The following is a 27564-nucleotide window of genomic DNA, read 5'->3' on the forward strand; positions in this document are numbered from 1 at the left end:
ACGCAGCTGCTTTAAAATCATTGGTTTTGGAGATAAATGTGAGGTACAGCTTCTCCTACAGATGACAAACTTCATGTTACTGAAGGTCAAAGGAAGAAGAGGGCTTGCAGATTTCAGGACACACTGTGCAGGAACTCTATTTCAGTAAAACTACCCACAAGGACAGGAATCCCTTATTTCATGCTAGAGTTCCTGCAAGAGAATGTACTGTATAAAATAAATTAAGGCTAACTTGGTCATGGGTCTCTCTTTTTGGAGAAATAAATGTCTCCATAAGCTTTGCCTATCTGTTTGGATGCTTGATAATATAGGTAAACTAAGCTATGTTTTGATAATACCCATACCATCTTAAGCACCTACTTTGATGTCCAGTATGAGAGAGATTTGTAAGGTGCTAGCAATAACGTCATGCAACACAAGGGAACAGACAAAGCATTCCTACTGACTTCTTACTGACATCTGGAATATCTCAGTGCACCAAAGGCAAATCTATGTAAACTATTACAACCTATTTCAAAGTCAGAATGCATCACACTGCATTCAACATAAGCCTTTTGAAAATCCTATTGCTTGAGAGCCGTTTCACTGAGAATGCTGTATGATAGAAAAACCATAGGAAAAAATTCCCGCTAAAACTGACAGTATCTCATTATCTTGCTCACAGCTACTAACAGCCCAGTTACTTGAGTTTTTCATCAAAACAGCCTTAATATATTTTGTAAGCATGCTGTCTATGTTTCTTTTTCCTGCTTGCTCAAAGGCTGAGTTTGTTTGTCATGAGACCAGAGACACGTATGAAGGGAATATCTAAATGTTTATGGCATTTATAATATTGCCCCTGGGCCAATGCATGCCAAAATATGTTGGACTTCCTCCACCTGTTTTTACAATGCCTATGGAGCATGGGTATGGCTGCAACACTGTTTACACAAGATCTGAGCCAATGCCCACTGAACTCAGCAGGATTTTTTCTTTCAAGTTCTGGGGATTTCAGATCATGCCTACGGTAGTGGTTGTTTCACTTTAGGCAACTTAACAGGAATTAGTTCTAATTTCTTTTCCTTTTTTTTTTTTTTTTTTTTTTTTTTTCCTTGGCACTGGAATATAATTAAAGACTCAGGGAGACATTTGAAATGCAACCAGTGAGACATTTGATATAGCACAAGTAAAGTTTGCTTCAATTAGGAATGCAGAATTGTGTTACACAGCACATTAAATGGCACATTAGCAGATGTAAATGCTTCCATCAAATTAAAAATGGTTAGTTTACTTGTTAGATTATTTTTTATTATAGTAATTGTGTAATTTTCCGGTTTTCAACAGTACACAGAGAAGAACTGATCCAACTTTACTTGTGTGTTCTAGAGGTGGACAAATGTAGCTTTTCTGTCTGGAAGTACTGGACCACTGTATGTGATACAGTACATGAAAGCAGCAGAGATAGGAAAGGTTCTTTTAAATCACACACACCATTCCCTGAAAAAAATATTTAAGCATCTAAAATTCTAATTCATTTTAGATGTATTGTGCAAACGGCTTCAAATATTACTTCTATACAGAGCATCCATATTTTAAGAATTCACCATCTCCTGGAAGTAAGAAAATGAAAAGCAGTGCAGTTGAAAAGGTATTTACAGGAGAGACAGAAATGTAAAATGAGTACCCTCAACTTGTTTGAAAAATGCTGAATTATTCCCCAAAAGGTTTTCTGAGGGAAAAATATTCCTACAGAAAGGTAGCTCTCAAGTGCAGGAGAGCAAAGCAGGAGTCAGGAAATCAATGCAGAAAGTACTGCTGGAGCAGGAAGGGCTTGTGGCTGTGCCTCCATCTGCATCAGATTATCTCACCATAAGGGCCAGGAGATTTGTTTGTAGCAAAACTGTACCTCAGGCAAACTCACCTCCCAGAGCCAATTTGGCCTCCACTGGTGTCACTGGGAGAGTATGGGAAAACAATACACAGGATATCACTGAGTTACAGAGGTCTATTCTCTGCCCTATAATGGCACCTGGGACACAATTCCTAATGTTCCACCCCAGCTCTGCTGTTGAACCTGAATCAGAATATTTGAACTTAATTTCCATGGGGTAGAAGCTCAAAACCTGTCAATATGTCAGGTCATAACATTGCACCATGAGCCACCTGAGCTGATTACTTAGACTTCTTTGGCCTCTTAAGGGCAAGGAGAGCATCCTCTTTTTGACCTGGTTCTGACACAGATTCCCTTGTTTTGGAGGTACAATTAATTATTGCAGTTGCTCAGAAACCCCAGCTGAGATCACAGGCCTTGGTAAAACACGGTGTAGCAGGATCTCTGGAGCACTCCTGGGCCTTGGGAAGGTTCTACCACAGTGTCATTAGTGCATCTCCTACAGCAGTGAAACTCCTTGTCCCCAGGACAGGGTCACTTGGGAAATGTCTCGGGTATCTCAGCACTGAGAAGTGCAGAGCATAAAAGCCAAGGCACAGCTCTCTGAAGCCACAGGGATAGGCTAAGAATATAAGCTCCCTTTCCATTGAACAGCACGAGCTAGATGGTTACAGAGTCCATGGTGGCCAGGACACTGGCTGACACTCCATACATCACTGGAAACAATGAGGAGGCAGCCTTTCTGAAAATCTTGTCCCCCTGAAATGTTGTTGCTGTCTTGTAGACCTGAGTTAAATGTCTGAGACAGAGACTCACAGCCCAGAGCCATCTCCTACCACCTAAGCTCTGCCTCAAAGCAGTGCCGCAAGCTCTGGCATTAGAAAGCACAAGCCCTTGGCTGCAGGATTAAGTGAGGTTCCTTCTTGCTTGATGCTTCTCTGGCCCTTCTGCTCTTGTGCTGCTACCCACACCACATCCAGCCTCAAAGGGAGCCAGACACAGGGCTGTCCTACCAGTCTGCATGAAACAGTCATGATTCCACTTGGTGTTTCCGTTTACTTTTGCTTTCACAGTCCTCCAAGATTCCTCACGCAGCCATGAAGCACTGTAATATTTTCTTTCCAAGTTACTCATTCATTCAGATTTGAATGAACTCACTGCACGAAGCATCTCAGTCATATTCTCCCGATTTCTGACAACTTTTATGTTCGTTTGCCTTGTAGATACGTTAGTCAGAAATAAGAAATGAAGAGTAAACTCATCTTTTCAGAAGGATCATGAGAGAGTTCTCATTTCCTGATTTGAAGACTTCTGACCTTAAGCAGAGGAAAAGTCCCAGCAAAACCATACTTTTGCACATACATCTCATTCATCTCAGTGTGCAAAATTAGATCATTACAAGCTGCAGCAGCTTAATTGAGCAGCCTTTGAAACACAAAGGCCTCTGACTCAAATGGAGTTAACGGAGTTGTTTTATTTTTACCACTGCTCCCATAATATTTAAAGTCATTCATGTTTCCACAGAGTGTTTGCTGATGATTATGAGCAATGAAGCTTTGGATCCAGTTATACCTGCGCTTCCATCTGTTGTTGCAGAAACCAATTCTATCATCGTTACTTTCTTGTTAATGACCTACTTCTTGAACTCATTTAAGATACCTGTTCCCCTGCGCTTTTCTTCATCAATGGTGTCAGTGGAATAGCTGCTTTTATATTGAAACATCCTGAGCACAAAAATTGCCAGCTGAATTATGTCTGTCCTGGGTGTTGAGCTGGAAAGGAGAAAACACATTCATTTTCTGCAGCTTGCAATGAACTGATTCTCCAGTTGTTGAGGCACATTATCTGACAGCAACTCCTGGACTGGGAAGTTGTTTTTATATTCATTGGCACGTCATTAATGACAACCTTACTTATCTCTGGATATCTGGGAAAGGATCCTGTGTTCAGCCAGTTCTTGTTTCACTTGCATATTCCCAGTGAAAATGTCATTTGTTCCAACAATACAACACCCACCAGGAAACTGTTCAGTGGTATCTTTCTCCTTTTCATGTATTTTGCAAACTGCAGTTGAGGACTATTCCAGGAGTTGTTTCCTCCTCTCCTACAGTTTGAATGTTATTTTTAGGTTACTTAGGACATTTTCTTGTGAGCTGCAGTGATTGCCCAGATCAGCATTGCATGACATTTGAAACTCAGAGACTTGTCTTTACACATTATCAAGAAAACTCATGACCCCACCCTTTCTGAAAGTAAAATTCTCCTTTTTTTTTTTTTTTATTCCCCCCAATGCTCTAGCTAAATTACTGATGTCTCTATATTTTTAACCTTTTACCCAGTCTTAGTGTTTGTTCCCCTACCCTCTCTTTTCTCCTTTGTTCACAGCAAATGAGCTTTTTCACCTCGTCCTGTTGGTGTTGCATGGCTAGAAGACGAGTCCCCTGTTACATGCTCTCACCTTCTCTGCATGGAGCTTGTTTTCAAAAGGGACAGAGCAGAGCCCAGACCAAGGTAGGTGCAGGAACTGCAGCAAATAAAAATCTGCAATAGGGTCTAGTGGAGAAGGTGAATTGATGACATACCTAGTTGGTCAAAAGGGCCAATAGAAGTGTTAGGCAACTCTGCCCTTCCCCGCTTCCCCACTTATGGTAGATGAACACAGATCTCGCTGCCCATCATCGCTTCTGCCTGGTGCTGCACACTGCAGCTCCTGGATCACCACTCTCCATCACATCGTGTGACATGATCAAAGATGTAGCAAGTAGGCAGGTGTAGGAAGGAAGATCATCAGCACTCACCAACCCCTTCAAACTGAAATGCAGTCTGTTACTTTTACTTTCCCCCTACACCTTCATTAATGCCTTATTTCTAGTAAAGCAGAAGGGCAATACAGTGACAGAAGAGAGATGGTGACCTGTTTTACATGGTGAGGGGACTACTGTTATATCCCAATTTACTTTTTGGACATGTTGATCTGCAGTGCATGAGTAGACAGGAGCTGTCAATACTTTAACATCTGATGGGGAAACTGGAGTGAGCTTTGCTGACTGGAATACTATAATTGGGTAGCTGAAGGCATTTCTCCTCTCCAGGCAATAATGACAGGAGCATTTTGTGTGATCTCTCATCTCTTTGTTTCCTTCAAAGCAAAGAAGATAGTTGAAAGAAATACGTGTGTGTGACAGATTACAGTAATGTGGCTAAGGTTTGTAATCAGTTTATACATTCAGTGATATTAGTTGCAGCTGGGTGGAAGTGGTGGTAATGGTCAAGTTTTTTATGGACATTTGGTAAAATGTTTTGAACTAATAAAATTTTAAAAAGCTACTATTGACTTCTTAATTTAGTACTGTCATTGTACACAAAATAACAGCTATTACTTCAGTGTTTTTATTTTTGCATTTGAAAGTCGATTTTCAATAACAAAGCTGGACTCAGTCCAAGTCAGATCATATGTACAGTTAAAAACCTACATAATAAAAGGAAGAGATAAGACCTTTCATTAAAGATGTGCAATAGAAAGTCCTAAGGAAAAATGAAAAAATAATTTGATGTTTCTTCTGACCACCTTAATCCCCTTGTGGAGATTGTGCTTGTTTGACCTGTGCTAACTAGGTTTAGCTCACTTTGTTGTTCCTGGAATGTATTACTCCAAATATTAATACCACTACATTCACTTTACAGATACAACCTGCACCACAGTGACAAGAATACCCATCTCTTGCATCCTGCAGGTCATTTTTCTGTTTCTTATCCTTCTAGGTAGGCCTTTTGTTTTCTGTTTTATTATTGCACACTTGGACTGCACAAATAGTACAAGAAAAGCAATAGAGTGTATTGAAGCTTCAGTATTAAGCCAATAAAAACTGAATATGTGATGACTTTTTCCTTGTGTACAGCAGTGCTATTATTTCAAAGAAGCAATAGTAAACACAAATTAGAAGTGTCTTTAGCCTCAGTTAGTCCTGTTCTTGTAAGTCTAAAATGTACTAAAAAAGAATTGTTCGCATTTAAATCAGTTCCTATTTCAAAGAAGAGTTGTTCATAGACCCTAGATTTCTTAGGGTCTGAATGATATGGTAATAGTCTAGCAGCCAAGGTTCCTACTACCTGGGCAGGGGCCACAGCTGCTGAGCCCGTCTGCAGAGGGTAAGTGGCAAGGCTTTTCTTTCTTTCACAGTGGCCATCTTTTTCAAACACAGTTTGGGCAATCTGTAAAACCCATCTGCTCCTGTCATGGCTGAGGTTGGGGTCTTTCCTAGGAAGACACTGAGATGGTCTTGTCTGCCTGAAGTCAATTACTTGCTGTCTCAAATGTACACCACTGGCCCGTAAATTCACCTTTGCCGATGCATAGACTGCACCTGACGTTTCCAATGAATTGACTGCTTTATCAGCAAAAGGTGGTGTGCTGGGTTGGAGTGTCAGGATATTTTGTAGCAGGGGAGGGGGCTACATATGTGGTCCCTGTGAGAAGTGAGGCAGCCCCCACTGCTGTAGTCTGGTGTTGGGAGAACTGCAACACATGGGGGTGATCCATGCCGGAGGAGCATGGGAATGGGTGGATCCCGTGGAAAGAACTCATGCCAGAGAAGGTTCATATAGGACTGTCTCCAGTGAGAAGGGAGACATGTGGAGCAGGGGAGGAATGTGCAGCACTCACCCCACCTCCTGAGAAGGAAGGAGTGGCGAGCTGACTGTAGCCCCCATCCTCTGCCCCCTGTGCTGCTGAGGGAGAAGGTAGAGAAACTGGGAGCAGAGCTGAACCAGGAAAGAAGAGAGGGGTGGGGGTAAGGTGTTTTCGGATGTGGTGGTGCTCCTCACTGTCCCACCTTGTCTGTTAAGTGTTGGTTTTGTTACTATTTGAATTAAAGTGATGTGGATTTTTTTCTTCCCCTAATGAATCTGTCTTTTGCCTGTGACCGTAATGGGTAAGTCACTCCTCCCTGTCTTTATCTCGATTCCTGAGCTTTTTGCTTCATTTTCTCCTTCCCAGTACTGGGAGGGAATGGGTGAGTGAAAGGCTGCGTGGTGCTCAGTTGCCCTCTGGGCTCAAACCAGGACAGATGGTCCACAGAATGCTCCAGAAATGAAGACTTGAGGGTGGGAAGTAAATCTGAACTTCTGGCATAGCTCTGGTGCTGTGCTGGCACATCAGGTCGGGCACCAGGAGCCAGTGGATCATTAAAACTGGGTGTGGGGTGCTCCAGCCTAGCTCTGAACTGTCTAATTCAGCACAACAAGTTAAAAAAAACCCAACTGGTTGGAATGGGGTTTGTCCAGACAGTTTGCTCATACAATTCTCAAGGAGCTAAATTGCTTCAAGTATCTGGGTGAAAACCTTCAGATTTTGGACCAGGTAAACATGATGAATTGAATCAAAGGAGCAACTAGCACAGACAGATATAGGCATCCTTGAGCTTGCAGAAATACCCCATTTTCATCTTTGTTAATTTTCCAAGGATAAAATTAATATTTGCAACAATTCTGCAACTTTGGGCTTCAAAATTAAGCTACAGAAAGAAAAAGAGTATGTGGAGAAACAGCAAGGGTCAGCTCTGGATTTATATTACTTTTTGATTACAAAATGACACAGTAGGTAGTAGTCTAATGCATCTTTGAAGATACCAAAACCAGAAAGAGTTTTTGGAATCTTTTTCTGCACTGAAGATCAAGACGTTTTAAAAAACTTGCCTTATACAGTTTCCCCATACTGGGTTTGAAAGCCTTTGCTTAAGTTATTGACCATCTTTATAACGCTAATGACTATTAAAAAGACCAAACAGCTGCATTTGTTATATTTGTTTAGGTTGTAAATATGTACATCCAAGAAGGCTGACAGGCAATTTAGTAAATTAATAGTGATCAGGTTAATTTTGCAGTGTTTATTTTTTTTTTTCAGTTCATCATAATGTTGTGCAGCATTATGCGTAATTCCCTGTGGAAGGTACCAATCTCTTAGTACTCCGTTTCCTTACCCATTCTTAGTTGTAGACATTTAGTGAAAATAATAATAATAAGAAAACCAACAATATCCTTCACCACCCCAGTGAACACAAAAATTAATAATCTCAGAAAGTCTGTATTCAACCTGACATGGTGAGCCATGCAAATATGTTACAAAGTCTATCTTTACATTTATTTGCAAATGTGTATAGATATGCTTCATATAAATTAATCCTCTATTTCATTATAAGGAAGGAATTATGTCTGTGGTCAAAAGGGTGGGGTACAGTTAATCTGATTTAGCGCAGCATGTGAAAAATTAATTGAAAGTCAGAACTCCATAGTGTTTATTATAAAGTAATTTCACACCAGCTCAGGATTAGCATGGTAACAGGTGACAATAGGTCATTACTATGTTAATTGAAAGACAGCATGCTTTTGTAAAAAAAAAAAAATTAAAAAAAAAAAATGATAGAGACTAAATAAAATGAAAAAGTATTAGAATGCAGTATTTTATATAGGATTGGACTGTAATTCTGTGGGACGTGTCCTAGGGAGAAGATATCTTCCGAAAAGAACACGTTGGCTTTTTGGTGATAACCTTGCATTGTTCATCGTGCTGTGAAGCATGGCAGATGTTTGTGTGTGTCCCCTGCACAAGTTAAGCTGGCTGCCTCTCTTTCCACAAGAGCAGGCTGCATCTCCAAAACAGTGGCCTGACATTTTCGGCTTGCTGACCCTGCTCATTGGCCCAGGCACAGGGAGGCAAAACAAGGCACAAGGGAATTGGAGCTCATATATTTACCTGGCTTGCCCAAAGGCAGCGTGGGCCCAAACAAAGCCATTGGGAGCTGTGAGATTTTGCAGCAGTGTTTAACAGAAGAGAAAACTCTGGTTTTGTTCCTTGACGAGAGGATTAATAAAATAAAAAGACTTTCAAACCACCACTGGAAAATAGCCTGTCACTTCGATAGCACGCTGAAGCATGAAGCTGGGGCAAGCTCATCCTTTCACTTGAGCTACAATGCCATTATCCTGGCTCTGAATGGGGATGGGTGCCACAGTGCTTGGCTGCTCTCCTATTGTGCGACTTGACAGACACCGATGTGTAGGCATTTCCCATTATACACTGGGATCTGAGTAATCAGCCCAGAGCTGCCAGCTTCAGCCCGTCGAAAGAAATCAGGAAACTATTTTTCCCATTTTATTTGCATAATAGTGAAAGTTGTTAAATCAATTTGGGGGGCAGAAGATCATTCTACAGGTCCTCCAGTTGACTGGCTACAAAGAGCACAATATGCACTTGTGTGTAGGTGAGCAAGATGGAGAGAACTCTTTATTAACTGCAGTCACCACAAGACCTTTGCTAATGGCATGTTATAATTTAAACAAGGATCCTTTCTGAAACCAAAATAATATGAAGCTAGCTGACTTGCTCAAAGCAAATGGAAATTCAGAGGCACAGCTGGGACCTGAAAATGGGAAACTCTGATTTTATTTCCTGGAAGAAGAATTTAACCTCTTCGGATACCCTCACGCAGCCTGATATATGAGTTGATGAGGAATGTGACCTTTCTGCTCACCCTGCTTCAGGAAAGTTTGCAATCCAGCCTGACACAATCTGTTGTAATATGTTAATTTCAATACAGTTCTGCCACAAATACTAAGAGTGATCCCTGAGACCTTTACATCCCAGAATAGAATCCTTCCAGACTTCGCTCTCATCTCAAAACATCCCGATTAAGGTGCCTACTTATCTAATAAAGGTCAAAAGAAAGGAAAGTGTAAATGTTCTTTGAATACTTACTACAAAGGAAAGATCTCAGACAGAAGACAGTGCCCTTGCATTCAGTGCACGGTACAATGTCATGTGGTCTGCTGAGATTGACAGCAAATCCTGATTAGATCACAGTCCATCATCTGCAAATCTAAACTACTGCAGAGGTAATGTAATAACGCAATACAGGTACCCCTGTGGGTAGATGGGATAGGAACCAGCTCACCAGCCATACAGAAAAGCAATATAATAGAAATATTTGCACATGCCCAGCAGGATGATCTCTCAGGATAGTTAGGGCAAAACATGGCCTCAGGTCTGACTATAGCCAGGAGATATGATTTTCCTGATGATAAGAAAGAGTACTGACGTGGAAGAGTAAATGATCATATTCACCTCTACAAATACATTTTTAAAAGTATATTATGGCTGGTGGTTTCTTTTGTGACCGTGATGTAATTATTGCTCAATAGCAGCAGCCAAGCTTATTTTTAATAGTTTGTCATATCTTTGCAACTCAGTTATACTAAGTCAAAATCCTGAGTAGCCCACTTAGAAATTTGTAACATGCTTATCTGCTCTGAAGCTATTCCTCCACTGCAGCCAGCTCGAGTTGTGAGGACCTGCCTCAGTCCAGCTAAATCATAAGCAATAGTGCTGCACCCTGATCACCACACTGCCCCAGCTCAGCACCCCGAGGCCATGTCACTGAGCCACTCACTGCATGGGTCTTCCCCTGGGGACTACCAAAAAGGCACAACTGGCACATTCCCTCCCCTTCATTTTGCTGTGATGAGGAATTCTTTCTGGACAACATGCAGAAAACACACAATTGCTACAGGCAAGAGTAGAGCCAAGGGACTTTGAGATTACATTGGCACTGATGCTGCTTCAAAGTGCCACTGATTCCCTTTCTGACATGTTCTCCTTTTTCCTCTCCATTTAGTTAAAACAAAAGAAAACAAAACAGAGAAAGAAGAAAATGCTCAAACTCTCAAGCAAGAAAGACAGAGAGGCAGGAAGAGAGTATTATAAATGTTCTGACAAAACTGATGAGACAAAATTGGGAAAAACGGCATGTGAAGCTGCAGCAAATGTAATCTCAAAATGTTTCCAAAAGTAATTTTTCCCTATTCATTTGTTCTCAGCTGTCTCTGTTGTTTACTCTGTTCTTCTGTGATCTTTAGCAATAACAGTTCAATTTAAACTTTGTACAGAAAGGACTCTGTTTTCTCACCTTTCTGTATAGCTCAAGGATAGCTTACACAGCCATGTTATGGCTTTGCCCTTTCTAGATGAGGAATATGTTGATTTGGTTTCAGCTCATTAACTCCCTAAGGAATCTCTTCCAGCTTAGCTGTCCGTGAGGCTGGAATCACCTGTGCTACAGGATCAGGGGTTTTTTTCCCCTTTGAATTTCTGAAAGCATGTCCCAAAAGGCACAGACATTGCAAGAAAGTCCAAGGAGCTGCAGGGTTTACTTAACGGGAAATGAGAATCCTCTCTTAGGATAATAAAATCTTGTGTGTTGCGTTTGGTGTTCTGGGATTCATAAAGGTTATCAGTCAGGCGTTTATAATAAAAGTTCTTCCTGCTTTTCCTGGAATGCATGGGGAAGATGGGAGTGTTATCAGTCTGACATTTCTGTCAGAACTGGTATTTGAACCACTGGATGATTCTGACAAATGCCACCGCTGTCATCTGCTGCTCAGTTTTAATTATATCTGACTGAGGCTTTCAATGGCAGCAAGCAGAAAACTTAATTAGTTGGTTTAAAGGCTGATCTTCAGAGTTTGAAGAATCCAAACAGCTTTGCAGCATTTCTGCACATAGGCTACCATTTTCAGTCTGATGATGCAAGTCAGAAGAATTAATGGTCCCACTCATAGGAAGGAAAAACAGAGAAAGACTTACAGGAATATATGTCAACAAAACCCACTATTTTTATACATGACATGTCAGCGAGGCAAACTCGTGTCTAATAAACTGCTGTGCTGGCTCACAGGTGGGTCTCAGACAAATGGTAGCAGAATGCAGGTGAAAGATTGGACGCTCATGGGAACATACAGCAAATGAACATCTGTTACCTTAAACAGAATGTATACATTTATTCTGCAGTGGACTGCAAGCACTGCACTATTTGGAAAGACTCAAAGGCTGGCGTTGCCTCACACACAAATGCACTGTTCAAACAAGCTGCTTAAAAGAAGATTGCATTAACAATTTATGCCACCTCTGTGTTTGCTTTCAGAGTGTTAATATGATTATATTTCTACACTATATCCTGGAAAAACAAGCATTAGTAAGATGCAATGTCAAACTGCTAATACGATGCAATTAGAAGTTAATGTTACATTCACATACTGGTTGAAGGCTGTCTGTGGGGAAAAAAAACAAACTGAAAATACATTGTTTTGTTCCAGAAACCCCAGGGCTGTGGGATTGGGCAGTTAATCCAACAGCCCTCGTGGAGATGTGGACTGGTATAAAATGGGCTTTGCTTGTTGGTGAGGTCATGTGCTCTGCAATGGTGCTGCTGGTATCCTTTAGGATAATGCTGAATTTCATAATTTGAAAGGAATGGGCTGGATTTCATACAGAAAATGTGCCAAGAGCTCTGTGTCTGTGAGCTGCAGTCAGGAGCCAAAGCATTTGATGAATTATACAGCCCACAGGACTTGATCTTCTCTCATTGGCTTCCCCCACACTCGCAAGCTTTGTGCTTGTAATTTATCATTGATCACAGAAACACTGAATTGCTAAGGCTGGAAGGCACCTCTGGAGATCACCTTGTCCAACACTGTGCTCAAAGCAGGGTCAGCTAGAGCAAGTTTCTCAGAGATGTTTTCAGTTATGTTTTTAATATCTCCAAAGTTGGAGACTCCTCAATATGTCTAGACAACCTGTGTCAGTGTTTGATGACCCACATCATAAAAATCTTTTTTTTTTTTTTTTTTTTTTTCTCTTTAAACAGATTTTCCTGTATTTCAGTTTTTGGTCACTGCCTATTATTCTATTGGGTGGTTGATACCCCAGGACCATCAGTGTTTAAGAGGCATCTGTACAATGCCCTTAATAATATGCTTTAACTTTTGGTCAGCCCTGAACTGATCAGTCAGTTGGACTAGATGACTGTTGTAGGTCCCTTTCTACTGAAATTGTCTATTATTCTTTCTATTCTATTCTATTCTATTCTATTCTATTCTATTCTATTCTATTCTATTCTATTCTATTCTATTCTATTCTATTCTATTCTATTCTATTCTATTCTATTCTATTCTATTCTATTCTATTCTATTCTATTCTAATATATTCACTTTTGTCTCACAGTTCTCAAAAGCTTGTGTCCCATCACAGACCAGCTCCTTGTAAGGCCCTCCCATGGGTGCTATGAACCTGAGGGATGTCACCAAAATTCCTAGTAGCATACGTGCCTATCACTGTGTACAGCATGGACATAAATAACCAAGATCTGCTATGCATTATACAAAACAACATGAGAAACATCTTTTGGACAGGCTGTAAAACAGGGATTATGGACCTATTTTGATCTTCCTAAATTTGCCACATCAGAGATTACTCCTCTTGCTTGATTGACATGATATTTGAACATGAGCTTTTGTGTTTAGACAGAAGGGGTCTTCAAGAAAACATGGCCCTGCAGCACCAGTGGCCAGAAGCATTAATGATTTTAAAGATACACCCTATGTTAAGCACACCTTCTTTCAGACCTTCAGATGCACAGACAGTCTGTACAAAGCATGAACTCTTTAGGGGCATGTGGTGAGCAACTTAGGAACACTTTGTAGAGGGGTTTATATTTTTATGGCTTTTTACTTGCAAAAGCACATGTGCAGAACATGGTGCCCTAAGCTTTAGTGCATCCTTGGTATGGTCTTTGGTGGATAAGCAGAAAAGGAGGAACTGATTCACTTGGCCTCCATAATGTCTTCTTCCTGAGATTACACCCCACCTCAAACACACATATATGTGTGTTCACACACATGCACACACACGCACATACGCATGCACATATATATGCACGCACATACACACACACACAGAGAACACCCTTCAGGAGTGGAAACCCTGTTTTGAAACTTTTCAGTTCCTTTTTTCATAAAATTTTCTGAAATGCCTCAAGAGGAGATGACGGGCTCCTACCAGATGATTTGGTAATGAGGACTCAGATCACTTCTGGCTTATTATTTAGAACACTTAGATCTCAGTGGAGGAACATTTAATTTCACAATTCATTTGAGCTTTTCTGCTTACCTTTATCCTACCAATCCTTAGAGTTCTTGTGAGGATGAGAAGAAAACAGAATATTCAAGTAAGCTGTATATTCAAGCTAGGTTTTGCAGCTTTTAATGACAAGTGCAGGAAACTCCTCACACTGAATTCACAGATTGCCCGTAGACACGATCCCCAACTCCTCTGGGCTTCATAAGCTTTGGTGGTTTTTCTCATAAATCTCCTGCAAGCCAAGCAGCAGCATCCTCTTTCTCAAGGAAACAGAACTGGAATTCATTGAGATTAACCATGCTAAATTCACGTCCTAAACTGCATGAAGGCTTCCAGAGGAGCTGGTGAGTGAAATGGCCGTGTAGCCCAAGTGTCCTGCTGAGGGCCCCAGGATGCAGTGAGTCCCCTTTCCTTTTAAACACACTCATGTAAATGGCAGTATCTTCTTTCTGCAAAAGCCTCTTGTAGATGTGTCCTTTCAGTTGACGATGGCTGCAGCGTTTGCCAGATCAGACTCGGCCTTTTAGCTAAGCTATCATTCTCCATCATTCAGCTACCACTGTTATTTCTGTATTATAGACCCATTATTTGACACTGAAGATACCTGCTTAATATATTAGCTACAGGGATGCTGAGAATAGTCTGCTGCCTTTAGAAGGGAATATTGGATGCTTTTGTCTTTGAAAAGTCCCACTGGTCTTTCCTTTGTGAATGGCTGTAAATTGCTTACTGGAACTAAAATGCCACTTTTTGTCCAATTCTTTCTTGATTTTACCCAGGAGATACATAGCAGCAGTTGATTAAATTGCTTGGTGTTGTTCTGTGTCTAAAAGAGACACATGATTCTCTCAGCATATATATGCATTCAGTAGTCTTTAAAAGCAGGGAGAAAAAAAGAGTTTTTCATACTCAGTTACCTGTTGTCCATCCCTTTTTGGAGAGGCATTAACATATTTTAAGACAGACTTTTTCACTCTGCTAAAGCTATGTAAAAGTTAGAGGCCCAGTCTGACTTAGTTGAACAAGTGTCCTCTACAGGACACCTTTCCTATAGAGGGAAATCAGCTGTCTTTTGGAGTTGTCTCCTCTCTGTTCCTGGAGCTAACTTAAACTCTTAGCCTAGATGACTAACTTAACTCGTACCCCAATTTTGAGATCATTACAGTTAGGTGAGGTGATGTCCACTGAAGCCTGCAAAAGCTTTCAATAATTTTCTCCCTTCAGGCAAAACCTTCTAATTTTGGAGGCCAGACAGATCCTGAGGAATATTTTCTTGGCCTTGGAGAATCTAGAGATGATGATAGTGCCAAAGTAAGACAAAAGAAAAGGACAATAACTGTGATTTCATTTAGAAATTTTATCTCCTTCCCAAATCTTTTCAAGGCTCCCAGTAAACATCCACTTATTTGGGAGTGGGAGCCACTTTGGATCCACTTCCATTCCTCAGTTATCGGGAGCGCAAAAACTAGACTGGACATTATTTCTTTTCAAACCAGGAAAAATGGTGAGGCATTTGACCTTGCACTGAAAACTGAGATGAGGTAAAATATGAGCCATTCTGTAAATATAAAACCTTTTTAAAAAAATGATACAGATAACATGAAAGTATAAAAATTGTTACTGACATGAATAATTCACCAACTATTGCATGGTATAAGTCACCAACTAATGTGCATTACGTGCCATTTAATAGTGGATGTATCTGAAGAAATATGGAAATTGGAATACTTTAATAACTTTCTATATGAAAGATGATGAGACTGCCTAAATGATTAAGAGGAAGATATGTTATAATGAACTAAAGCCACTCGAGTGTAAGGTAATTTTAATTCAAATCTCCATCTGCTTATGTATAATTAAGACTCATTTAACAAGTTAATGCCTAACAGAGAGAACTGATAAGTTTGGTATTAAAGAGCTCAAGAGAAGTAAATTAAACTGTCGAGTTTGAGGAGCTTTCATTTGAATTCCCTGTACCTGAACCAAAACACAATCTTCCAGGTGCATTTCTCTACCTTCACCATGCAACCAGGTGCCAAACTTGGGGATGAAAAGGAGGTGACAAAATAGAGTATCTTCTTTATATTTTAATTTTTGATATCATGTCAATTCAGGAGTTTGACAGCATCTTTGCTGACATGAATATTTATACTGTTCAACCTTCTCACTATATAGTGCCTATACACCCTTAAGAAGACACTTTGCATGCCATCAAAAATATTTATGCATTGTAGAGATTGCCAGTAGGGTTAAATAACCTATGAAAATAAGAGGGTTATCTTTAATGTGCAAAAGAAGTAGTATTTTGATCTGTGGTAAATTTTATGTGGTAGTCACCCGCTTAACTTTCTATTTCATTCTTTCTTCAAATATCTTTCCTGCAAGGTCCAGTACTCAAAACAGTGGCTTCAACCTTTTCATCTTTCATCATGCAATTTTAATTTTCTTCGTTTGGCTTCTTACCCACTGTCAGAATGAGAGTTTCCTATATTCACTTCATACTTAAAATTCTCTGTGCTCTCATTTTTTTTGTCACTGGAGCCAGATGTCAGTTTTGATTTGCTCCTAGTGCTCAGCAATAAGTTAAACACTTTTGGGAATGTATTGGAAGAACAAATACCACAGTATGTTCAATGCTTATTGCAGTGCACATGTTTCCAAGTGAAGTAGAGCAGAGAATTAAAGCTATGAGGTTTGGTGACCAACAACCGATCTCAGTAAATGACTGCAATAAGACATTGTTGTAATATTTGAGGATTACTGTTCTGTTCATGGCCAAAACAGACTTTCTTAATCTGCTTTAGCATCAGTCTAAGAGCAGAAAAATTAGGGACTAAATTGTTTAAACTATATAAAAGAGTAGAAACAATGTCTTCTCAAATTAAATTTTGGGCAATGGAGGTCCTTAAAATTCAACACAAAGTGAAATGCTCCTTTATGTATCCACCCATAGATCAACAATTTACTATTTGTAGCAAGTTTCTTCATTATAAAAGCATTTGGGTTAATAAGCATTTTGTATGTTACTGTGTGTCTCACAAACAAGGGAACATGTTTTAAAAGGTCTTCCTTTCCTCCAAGGCTTAAAAATGCACGCAGTACAGAAACATCACCAAAGACATTTGCAGCACTTCAGCAGAATGAGCTCCAAGTGGCATAGGAAATGTACCAAATGAACCAAATCACCTAAAATTGACTAGAGATGGAAACTTACAGATACAGTCAGACAGGGCTTCCACTTGGGTTGATAAGCTGATCTGTGAGGAAATAATAACGTTTCTTTTAGTGAAATCCTCTCTCCAGTATTTATTACCTTTCAAGTTCAGAGAAGTCTTGCTTCTAAAAGGAAGAGGAAAAGAGAGGGAGAGATGGAAAGAGAGAGAAAGGAGGGAGGGAGGGAGTTGTCTATGTAGGAGCTGACATTAGGGCAAAATTAATGACATCTGAAAACCTGGGCAAAATCTACATGTGATGTAGTTTGTAACTAAAAAGTGAAGCAAAGTGCTTAGGCTCACAAATGCAGCAATAGCTATCCAAGGGGGATGCTCTTCTTTAAACAAAGAAATGTGCTTCAGATCAAAGGCTTTTAAATAATAATAAAAAAAAAACCGGCTCACAATCCCTCTGCAATATCCTTTCCCCTCCAGCAGGCATTAGCCAACCAGCCCCTCTTGGAGAGGAACACCATCCAGTTTATGACAGCTGCTCTGTTTTGCTTTAGCCAAATGTCAGTCCCCATCACACTCATTTTATCCTGGCTCCTCAAGAGCATTTAATCCTCTGAAGAAGCAGTAGGCCCACAAAATGGATATTAATAGATCACTTAGCACATACGTGTTTGTGATTAGCAGCTTAAAGGTTAAGAACCCAAGTAAAATAAAACCTAGAGTAATTTCAGTCTTGAGTCAGGAAGTATTTTATCACCAAAGCCATGTCATGCACCAAGGGTGTTGTTCTGTATTTTGTACCAAGAAAGGGGGGTTGGAAATGAACATCGGTTAAATTAAAGAAAGGAGAAAGTCAGGCATCATGATATTAATGAATAATTCAAACCACACAAGTTCAGCAAGCATAATGCTGAAGTTGCTATATCATCTCTTCTGAGATCCTTGTAGCCCTCTTACAGGGCAATGCATCAAGTACAGACTAGATTTCATCTCTGATTGCTTTTGTTCAATTCAGATAGCATTATCAGTTTCTTTTGAAAAACATGATAATCTGATATAGTAGGTTTAGTTTACTGTCATGATCATACCAAAAACATAATTTTCCCTTTAAGGATACTTACACTGGAGAGGAAGATCCAGGAATCCCACAGATTTTAACCTTACTTATGGTGAGCAATGCTCTTAAATCAGCTGGCAACACAAGATAACACTTTTTATAAGGCCATCTTTCTGGCTTCATAAGAAAAATTACCTCCCACTGGTCTCAGCTGGGTACCAGTGGGGGCAAGGATGAGTGGGACATTAATTCCTTCCCCAGCAGTGATGTGGCCATGACAACACACCTATGCAGCTCTTCTTTCCCGCCTATTGCTTGTTATCCTAGAGCTGCAACCAACCCTCTTCAGCAAAATCTGGTCTTGTTCCAGTTGGAAAGCATTTTTATTTTTATGTTTATGTTCCTTCATATGAAAAAAAAAAATAGTTCTCCAAACAGACAAGCCTTTTTTCTTTAAAGATTTGTGGCAACATGAAATGTATTTTGTTTCTTCTCTTTTAATTTGTCTTGGTGCTAGAATGTTATCTTCCTCATTAAAACTTAAGACATTTGTAAAAAAGTATGTGCAGGAATAAACTGTATGTGGGATGTCAGCCTTGGATTTCACTGCTGGGAGGAGGAAGTGCAATGAGGAGTCCTGCCCTGCAGAGAAACCAGCTGAGAGCAGCGAGGAGTAAAACGTTCGCTTGCCATTCAGCCCCTCTGCATCACCACCCCAGGCGGCCTTGCAGCCCCGCTCTGGGGTCACGTTTATTTTCCATGCTGGCAGGAACGATTGCGGCATTTCAGCAGGGCAAAACACATTTCTTCTCCCAAAGACTGCTTAGGGAAGAAAGGAAATGCCACTTCATAACTGTAGTTAAGAAAAGAGAAAGACAACTATAGGCTAGTGGAAACCTCCCAGATTAAGGATTGGGCAGGGACATGATGATTCCAGTAGGTCAAGGAGAAGGTGGCTGGGCTCTGATAGGCATGTGCCAAGCTAGAAACCATGTAATGGTGTGCCATCAGCAGTATTACTGTATCACCTCTCAGTCTTCTCTTTGTCTCTCACTAGATTTTGACAGATCTCCAATTTGGATTAATTTCCATTTACAGCCTATTATTGTCACTATAAATATTGTTTATTTGTTTCTCTATTCTCTATTACTTAACTCCTCCCTACCCCCATCCAGTTATGTCTTTTCTCTAATTAGACATGATTTTCCTACTTGTATTTCTCAGTGATGAAAAAATATTCCATTTTCTGAAGATTCATGCTCTCTGAATTTGGGTGTCATAATAGTTTGAGATGAGTTCTGAGTCATGATTTAGTAATGGGAAGAAAATAGTAAGTATTGTGTCTAAGGGAAAGGCATAAGAGTAGGCATTATCTGAAGCTGACGGCATCTGAACTCTGATTAGGAATGAGACCTGTTTTGACAAGTGTGATCATTGGAATGCAATGAAGGAATCACCCTAATCTCTGTGCTTTGATGGCTCCAGAAGACAAATGTGTACCTTTCAAGGCAGCTTAGGTTGGTCACAGACAATTCCCTGGCTCAGCTGGAGGGACAATCTGGTAACAGCCCCTTCAAGCAATACTGTATCACCCCATGATCCCTTCTGGCCTTGGATTCGACACTTTCTCTAACTTAATTGGCAACAGTGGAAGTATTTTTCATTGTACATGAACAGCTGTATGTTTAGTGAGGATTTAGCATGATGTTTCCCTGAGTCTGTTGGGGAGAATTTTCTTATTATCAAACTGTGAACTGTCAGCTGCATAATTTTCCTAAGCACTTAGGGAGCAGTGTTCTTATGGTATTTACATGCCTGGAGATGCAGAGAGCACTGCCTAATGCCTACTGGTGCCAAAAGTGGTTAGAAAACATATGACTGGTTTCCAGAATTAGATAATTTGGAAACACCATAATATGCCTTTCTGCATCTTGAAGCATATCTTTTAAAGCCTGAAGCCAAGTGACTTCAGCACCTAATCTTTCTATCAAAAGAGCTTCCATCAGTTGGGAACTGCTGTGAGTCATGCAATGAAAATGGGGCTATCAGGCAAAGTCTTCGACCCTGCTGACTATACAAGATTAGTAATTTCAGCTTGCCATAACTCACTGGGCTGCCAGCAGCAGCAGCTCAGAAGATGCTCGATGGCAGCCAAGGTGCTTCTGCTGCATGGAGAGACAAGGACTCCATCAGGCACCCAGACAGCAAGTTGCCTTTGCTCCTGAACCCCAGCCAGCTCCCTCTGGGTCTCTTTTAAAGGACTTCTTAACAATAAAGTTAAACCCTTAACTCATTTAGTTGCATTTTATTCTCTATTTTTCCTTAACTCACCTTCTATGAAAATGTTAGTGACAGCCACTGCTAGTTTTTCTTGCATGAGATTTGGCTCAGTTAGGCATATGCTGTGTCTGTGTTTTGTATGTATAGAACAAGTAGCAAGCTCAGTCAGAGAAAGGACCCACAGCAGTTACCTGACAGCACACAACACAGTAATATATCAATGAATCATTCAATCAACTAATAATATCAGGTAAGAAAAAGCCAGAAAGACTCACTCACTCCTATGTGTTCTGCAAAATGAAAAGCTAATTCATAAGAACTGGTCTACAGAATTGTATCCTGTGTTCTTGAAACCTCTATATCCTGTAAGTATCATGCATACTGAAATGACTCATCCTTTAAAGGCAAATGCTCAATTTAAATCAAAGAACTCTTATTTTTTTTTTCTTAAAGATAAGCAATAATTTATTTCTCTTTCATCTTCACAATTATCACATACTGCCCAGCTACATGACCAATGCCACTACATAACACAGAATTGCCCACCTACACTTTACTTGGACAAATACAATTGCAATTTACAGATTAAATGTACTGTACAACGTAGTTGGAAAAATGTAATTCTTATCTATATGATTGGATGTGGCATATGATTTATAAACAGATGCAATCTAAGATGTAAAACTTTAAAACTTGTTAAGCCAAGGGTACAGTATAAAGCATTTTGTTTTGGTATTGTATTGTTACTAAAGTAGAAAAAAGAGAACTAGAGAAATAAATCCAGATCTTAACTTACAGGATATGTATTAGATAAAGAAATTAATTGGCTTTTCTGCTTTTTTGTTTTGCTTTTCTTTTTCTTTTTTTTTTTTTTTTTCTACAAATTAATAATATGAATATATTGCAGGATAAAGAAAGACTGCCAGATAAGAAGGTACCGTTATATGAAAAACAAATGAAAAATTACCAGATAATTTTGCTTACAAAAAAGGTCAAACTATAAACAGTCACAAAATATATAAAAATGCCACATTGAACGAGGCAATCGTACTCTACCTAAACTGGTAGTATACTCTCTGATAGAAGTTGCGTTCATACAGTAGTAACTGATAAAAAGGCATTGTGCACTCTTGTGCCATCGGGAGATTTAGCACCGTGTGTCATCAGTTCTTGGATTGTCATCCAGTTGTCTAAGATTTTCTTGTTTCTCTTTTTCATCATCTTTTTGTGACTCAGTTCAATAATGTTAATTTCCTTTTTGCCCTCGCTGCCACTCTGCGGACTTTCCTTAAGACACTCCAGCCTGCTCCTCATCATGAACTCCCGCCTCCTCCTCTGCTCCTTAGCTCGCACCAAATGCTGCTTCCGCTCTTCTTTGCTCCAGTAGCGACCCATCTTCATCTCACTCATTGTATCATCATCTGTCGTCATTCCACTGCGCTCCTCTTTAATTTTTAAGGCACGTTCCTTCAGTATTCTGTCTCGAACTGGTCTCTTTGTGATGTACCTCGTCCCATCACTCCTTATTTTCACTTTCCATTCCATCTTGGGCTCCGCACACTTCTGTGAGTCTTTGCACATGCTCACCAGGCTGAGCTGGCTTTGGGCGTACTCCACAGCAGACTTCTGCTGGATCAGTTGCATATAGCTTTGATAATGCTTTGCATGAGCAGGTATATTCCCGTACCTGTAAGAAGAGCTGTGATATGGAGACAGGTAGGGAATGTGCTCACTGCTCTGCTTTTCCTGGTCTGTGAATTTGCTGCTTTCTGATGCCAGCACTGTGTTCTCAGCAACACTATTTTGCTCAGTGGGTTTGGTTTTGGCTGCGGTTGTCTCCCTGTTGCTTTGTCCTGAGGATGACTGATTAGCCACAATTGTGCTTTTCAGGTTTTTCCTGTTGGTTATGCTGATCATCCTCTGGAGAGAGTTATCAGGGGATCGCTCCACTGTCAGTGGAGTGCTTCTGCAACTTTCAGCTGTGTTGTAGGCACTGGAGCTATCCTTGTCAGACTTCTCAGGATGTTCCATGATGTCATCCAGTTTGCCTCTTTGTACATCTACGCTGGTGTTATAATTCCTGAACCCTTCATCATGTAAAGCCCAAATGTCTCCATACTGATCCCTCACCTTTTGGAGCCGGTGAGCTTGCATAATATTCTGACATTCGAGTTCAATGTTCCTCAGCTCTTCATTGAGTAGCTGCAGCTCATGCTCCACTCCATCTTGCTCTCTTCTGTTGCACTCTATCATGCTGCTCGAGTAATACAGGTCATACTCCCCATGGTTTCGAATCTTGCACTTCAGTTCCAGCAGCTGACGAAATCTTTCACATTCCTCCTCTGGGTTTCCTATGAAGTCAGATTCAATGTATTCCCCAGACACAAAGCTTTCATTGCACTGGAGCTCAACACTTCCTAACGTATCTTGGCTGTGGCCCAGCTCCCGTTTGCTCTGCAGGGTAGCACTATTCTGCTCCTCGGGTGCATTTTCTTGCTCTGAGCTCTCGTCATTACGCAGACTTTCATCTGTAGGTCCCACCCCACTGTCCTTCTCATGATTGTTGGATGATGAGGTTGCAGTGTCTGTAGTGCCATCCTCCTCTTCATGTTTCTTTGGCTAAAAAAATGAGCAAACCAAAATTATTATCAAATGCAGATCATATTACATGAGAATATTTTCCAGCTTTGTTTTGCTTAAACAGCTGGGATCTGATTTAAGCTGAATTAAACCAGATCACTAAACAGCAGTCCTACTGCTCCTAGCTTTTAAATATTTCTGAGAGTCATGCTGTGGTGGCCATACTGAGTGAAGTAGATGAATTACAGCACTAGTGACATATCTTCTAAAGTCCGGAAAGAAATATTTCCATCTCTAGCTAAGACATCTCTTTGCAGTGCTTAAAGATAATGATCACCAGATGGTGCACTCTTTGATTCTGGATTATGGCCAGAGACTGGTGGAGCTGAAACCTTCTCAAACTCGGGAAAAAGCTTCAGTACTGGTAACACTTCAAAAAAATAGAGCAAGTAGCCAATCAAACAATGACTACTCCAGTCTAAGAGGGTGCAAAAAAACTATTTTTTTTTTTCTTTTTTTTTTTTTTGTTAACCAGTGAACTCCCAGTTTGCTTCATGGAGATGGGCAGTGTTGAAGCCTGAAGAAGGCTAGCCTGTTCCACTACACCCTCCTATAGCTCTCTCTCACACTTCTTGCTTTCAGCAGTCTTTTTCTGAAAGACTGTTCATTCTGAATTCTAGGAATTTGCTCAAGTAGATCTCTCTCCATTGCATGCCTGGAGATTTTTGTTCCCTAGTTAGAGTTTATGTTCCTTAGAAATAAAAACAGCCTTTTACCATTGAGTGTAGAACAACACTGAGTGCTCACCACGGGCATAATGTCAAGCCTTTAAACTGTTGTTTTTCAATTCACAATTCACTGATTGCACCTAGCCTATTTATACTCTCAACCTATTTATATACTCAGAACGTGAGGTAATACCTCTCTGAAAAGATAGACACTTTTTATTTTTCAAACTGGACAAGCAAAGAATCACGCAGAGTGCATTGTATATGGCCTGTTTGCCAAATATCTAACTGTACATAGTACTAACCAAATGTAATTTCTTTTAGCAGGTATAATTACATAATTATGTATAATGGTAGTAATAATCAAGGAAGAAAAAAGGTACAGCGCACACAGTGAAAGGAAACAAACTCAAAGAGGCCACTGTCATAATTCCTTTTTTCTCTGCTTTGACAGACAGTAAAACAGGATGAAAATGTGTCTTCTATCTCATCCTTTCTCCTCTCTTCATGCACACCTCATGATCACACACCCTTCATCCAGTTTCCTTTCTTCAGTTGTTAGGAAAAAATGATGGTCTAGTCTCAGAAAAACAAAAATAACCTCCAGTGCCCAAATGCAATGTAGTTGTGGAATAAGATAAATATTGAAACAAACACAATACTAGGACAATTCAGTGTCTGACAGACCAGTTAAAAATTTTTAAAAAATGCTTTAGCAATTTGTTGTCAGACAGGACCTGCAAAGAAGATCTTCCTTCTAAAATCATAGCATACATTTTATGTTCATCCTTTTGCACATAAAATGTGCAGTTGATAACAAAATGCACAATAAACGTATAATTTTAATGTAGCTCTGGAAGCCACACCGGCAATGTGCCAATTACTATCTCTCACTCTCCCCAAATGGGGAGAAACTCCCCTTGAATTTAAATGTCACAGGACAAAATGTATTCGGTGTTATTCAAAGGATCATGCAAAGGTTCAATGTTTCATGATGTTGTAGGGTCAGAATTTTCTACAAACTAGATTATGAAACTGCAAGGGACAAAGGCAGGCTTCCAGGAAAATTCTGCAAGTTCAATGGTATCTATTTTCCCCACCTGAGATCCTCTCAGATCTTTCTACTTATTTGCTTAAAAAACAAGAGTATATTGTCACAGAAGCAGCAATATGAAGAGTAGTACTAATAACACTCTGAATAAATCACTGTTGTAGAATTGTTCTATAATTTCTCTATTCTTTCTTTCCTCAGCTTATGCATTGCTGTGAAGGCATATAAAGTACATCGGAATTTTTTTTTATTAAGGCTCTTGTTACATTTTTCCAAAGTGGTTGTAACACTTTAGTTCCATTTTCAGGAGTAGCTGGAAGAGTGGTGGGAATGCAATGTTTTTCCACATCACCTACTTTTTTAAGAGTTCCAAAATGTCATATTTTACAGAGAGAAAAAACCCAATGTCTGGAGAATTCTTCATGAAAACCAAGAGTAACCAGAAAGAAGAGCATCCCAATCAGCCAAGTGGCCAGGGCATTCACCAGGAATGCTGGAGACTTAGGTTTAATTTTGTATTTTTCTAGTTTACATCCTCCAGGTGAGTGCTGCTACATAAGCTATTCTGGTCCCTTCTCCCACCTGCTTCGGAGCTGCTCCATCTTGTATTCCCCTCTCCTGTCCCCAGTCTTTCAGCAGAGAAGTGACTCCAGTCTGGGTCACCTACACTGCACCCTGGTCACTGCGCCGTGCAAACCATGTTTCTCATTGCTCTGGAAAATATTTAACTACTGACAGGAGGGAGAACAACTCCACCAGACAGTGAGAGGGCCATGCTGCAGAACAGCCAGGAATTTGGGTGCCTGTCCCAAACGCAGGGCTCCATTCACACTAGCAAATGAGGAGGGGCATGATCTGCTCTCTAACCCAGAGGGTGAGTGACATAGCGCAACTGGAATCCATGTGACTAAACACATCTTAACCCCCTAAAGACGGTGGCTTATCCATAACGTGTTAGCATAGTTATACAGCTTTATAGGAGCTGTGCTCCATGATGCTTCCTGTGATGTCTCCAGCATGGTGCCACACCACTAAAGCATATATTTGAGCACTTCTCAAAAAAAACTCCTTAATGAATCTATTTGCGTAGGTATTAGAAACAGACTTTACAGTTTGGGCCCATGCAATCAACACTTTCAGAATTAGTGGCTCTTGTTTTCCACACCACTTTCATCAACAATTTAAACTTTGCTCCTTCAACTTCCACTTGATTTAGACTGAGTGATTAAACGCTTCCATCTACTCAAGTGACACTATCCATAATTAACACATATACACACACAAAAAAGATGTAAAAACAGCAAACCCCATCTTTCCAGTCCAAGAGAAATCAGGTGGGTGGGATTGATTTGTCCAGATGTAAGTGTCTATAGTACAGGCATGTAAATGTCAGGTAGTCACTCTGGGTTCCCCTACCTGTCAGGAAGAAACTAGTGCCTGTACAATCAGATTCTTCTTAACCTAAAGCAGACATCCGTATCACATAAAATTTTTCCACAGTATGTGGATACTTGCAGCTAGTTCAATTAAGAAAATAGAAAGTAATAGAGATATTTATTGTACCGCATGTTTTTGAGATATATTTTTTAAAAAAATCCACTATGACTCAACTAAGGTAGCCCCTGGCATTTCTGTCCTGGATTTGTAATGCTTGCCAGAGCTCCTAAACATGTGCAGACTGAGCAGTCTTTTACAACATGAGATTATTTTAATTTAGTTTTGAAAAGTAGCAAACCTAATTCCAGGTTAAGTCCCTTCTGAAAAACAAGAGATAGTCTCCAATTGTCAGTGCATTGCTTTTGTCAGTGTTATCTATTATCCATCCCAAACAAAGTGTTTGTTTTCAAACATGTTGTCAATCTCCTCTACAATTACTTCTGTTTGAAATACCAAAGGGCTCCTTAGGCCTCATCTTTGCAGTGAGATCTCAGATAATGAGAAGGCGAACCTGGCGGTGCGTACAATCAAGCAATAAATGAACCTCAAAAGATTCTGCATTTCAGCTCCAGCAAGCATTGATGCCTATAAAATAGCTAATATTGCAGGAATTCAGGCACTGTTCTATTCTCATTTTACAACTTATGATGTATGTTTGGACTCAAACCCCAGACTGCTACTAAAGTTTGAAGGCAGTGAGATTCAGCTGAAGGTTTTAATAAATGTAGCTGCTGGGCTCTCCTGTCAGTCTCTGTCAGTGAGAGGGAGAGTGACCACAGTGAGGAATCTCGAGTAGCAGACTAATCACGAGGTACTCCAGCCATGAGGGAAGATTGGGATTGATTTCTGTGGTGCGCTAAAAGGGAAAATGTTCTTCTGCAAACAATGCTGTTCTTTTAAAACAGGCCTCTCTCAATAAAGAATTTCCCCCAGATATTTTCACTGCACTTCAGCTTTGAATGAACTAGAATTACTTTTTTTAAATCCAATTCTTTCTCTTCTTAATAGGTTTTGATATATTCCACGATACTGATAAGAATTTCTGCATGGCAAATGTATGGTATTCTTCTGAAAGTTATCTCTACTACACAATGAACCACGATGTTGTAAAGGAGAAGGAATACAATGAGTTATAAAAAAAATGGAGAATTACATCTTTCCTTGAGGTTTATTGGACTATTCTATACAGAGAAGATACAATTCTTGACTGAATTCTATAGAGTAGCTCAAAAACATACAGAAAACACATGACTATCTACTTGATTTTTCTATTAAAAACTGTACCAAATTTTTCCATGACTGCTCATACTAAATGCTAAAAAGGCATTCTACAAGACAGACTCATATTTGGAAGGATATTCTACTGTAGTGTGTATTCATTCCTGCAGCTAGCAAGATTTATAATGAGAGATGATTATGAAGCCAG

General features: G+C 40.0%; 1 protein-coding gene across 2 annotated transcripts in view; it reads right to left on the bottom strand.

The window, feature by feature from the left end:
• Window positions 1-20806: 20806 nt before the first annotated feature.
• PDZRN4 (PDZ domain containing ring finger 4) overlaps window positions 20807-27564 on the bottom strand; it is a 255411-nt gene continuing 248653 nt past the window's right edge. For both annotated transcript variants that reach the window (XM_042793387.1, XM_042793388.1), the window contains one exon: window positions 20807-22961. In XM_042793387.1, coding sequence (XP_042649321.1) covers window positions 21435-22961 — 1527 coding nt within the window. In that variant the 3' untranslated portion in view covers window positions 20807-21434. The remainder of the gene's footprint in view (window positions 22962-27564) is intronic.

This window comes from Tyto alba, unplaced genomic scaffold (assembly GCF_018691265.1).
Source record: "Tyto alba isolate M040663 unplaced genomic scaffold, T.alba_DEE_v4.0 Super-Scaffold_2, whole genome shotgun sequence".
NCBI lineage: Eukaryota > Metazoa > Chordata > Aves > Strigiformes > Tytonidae > Tyto > Tyto alba.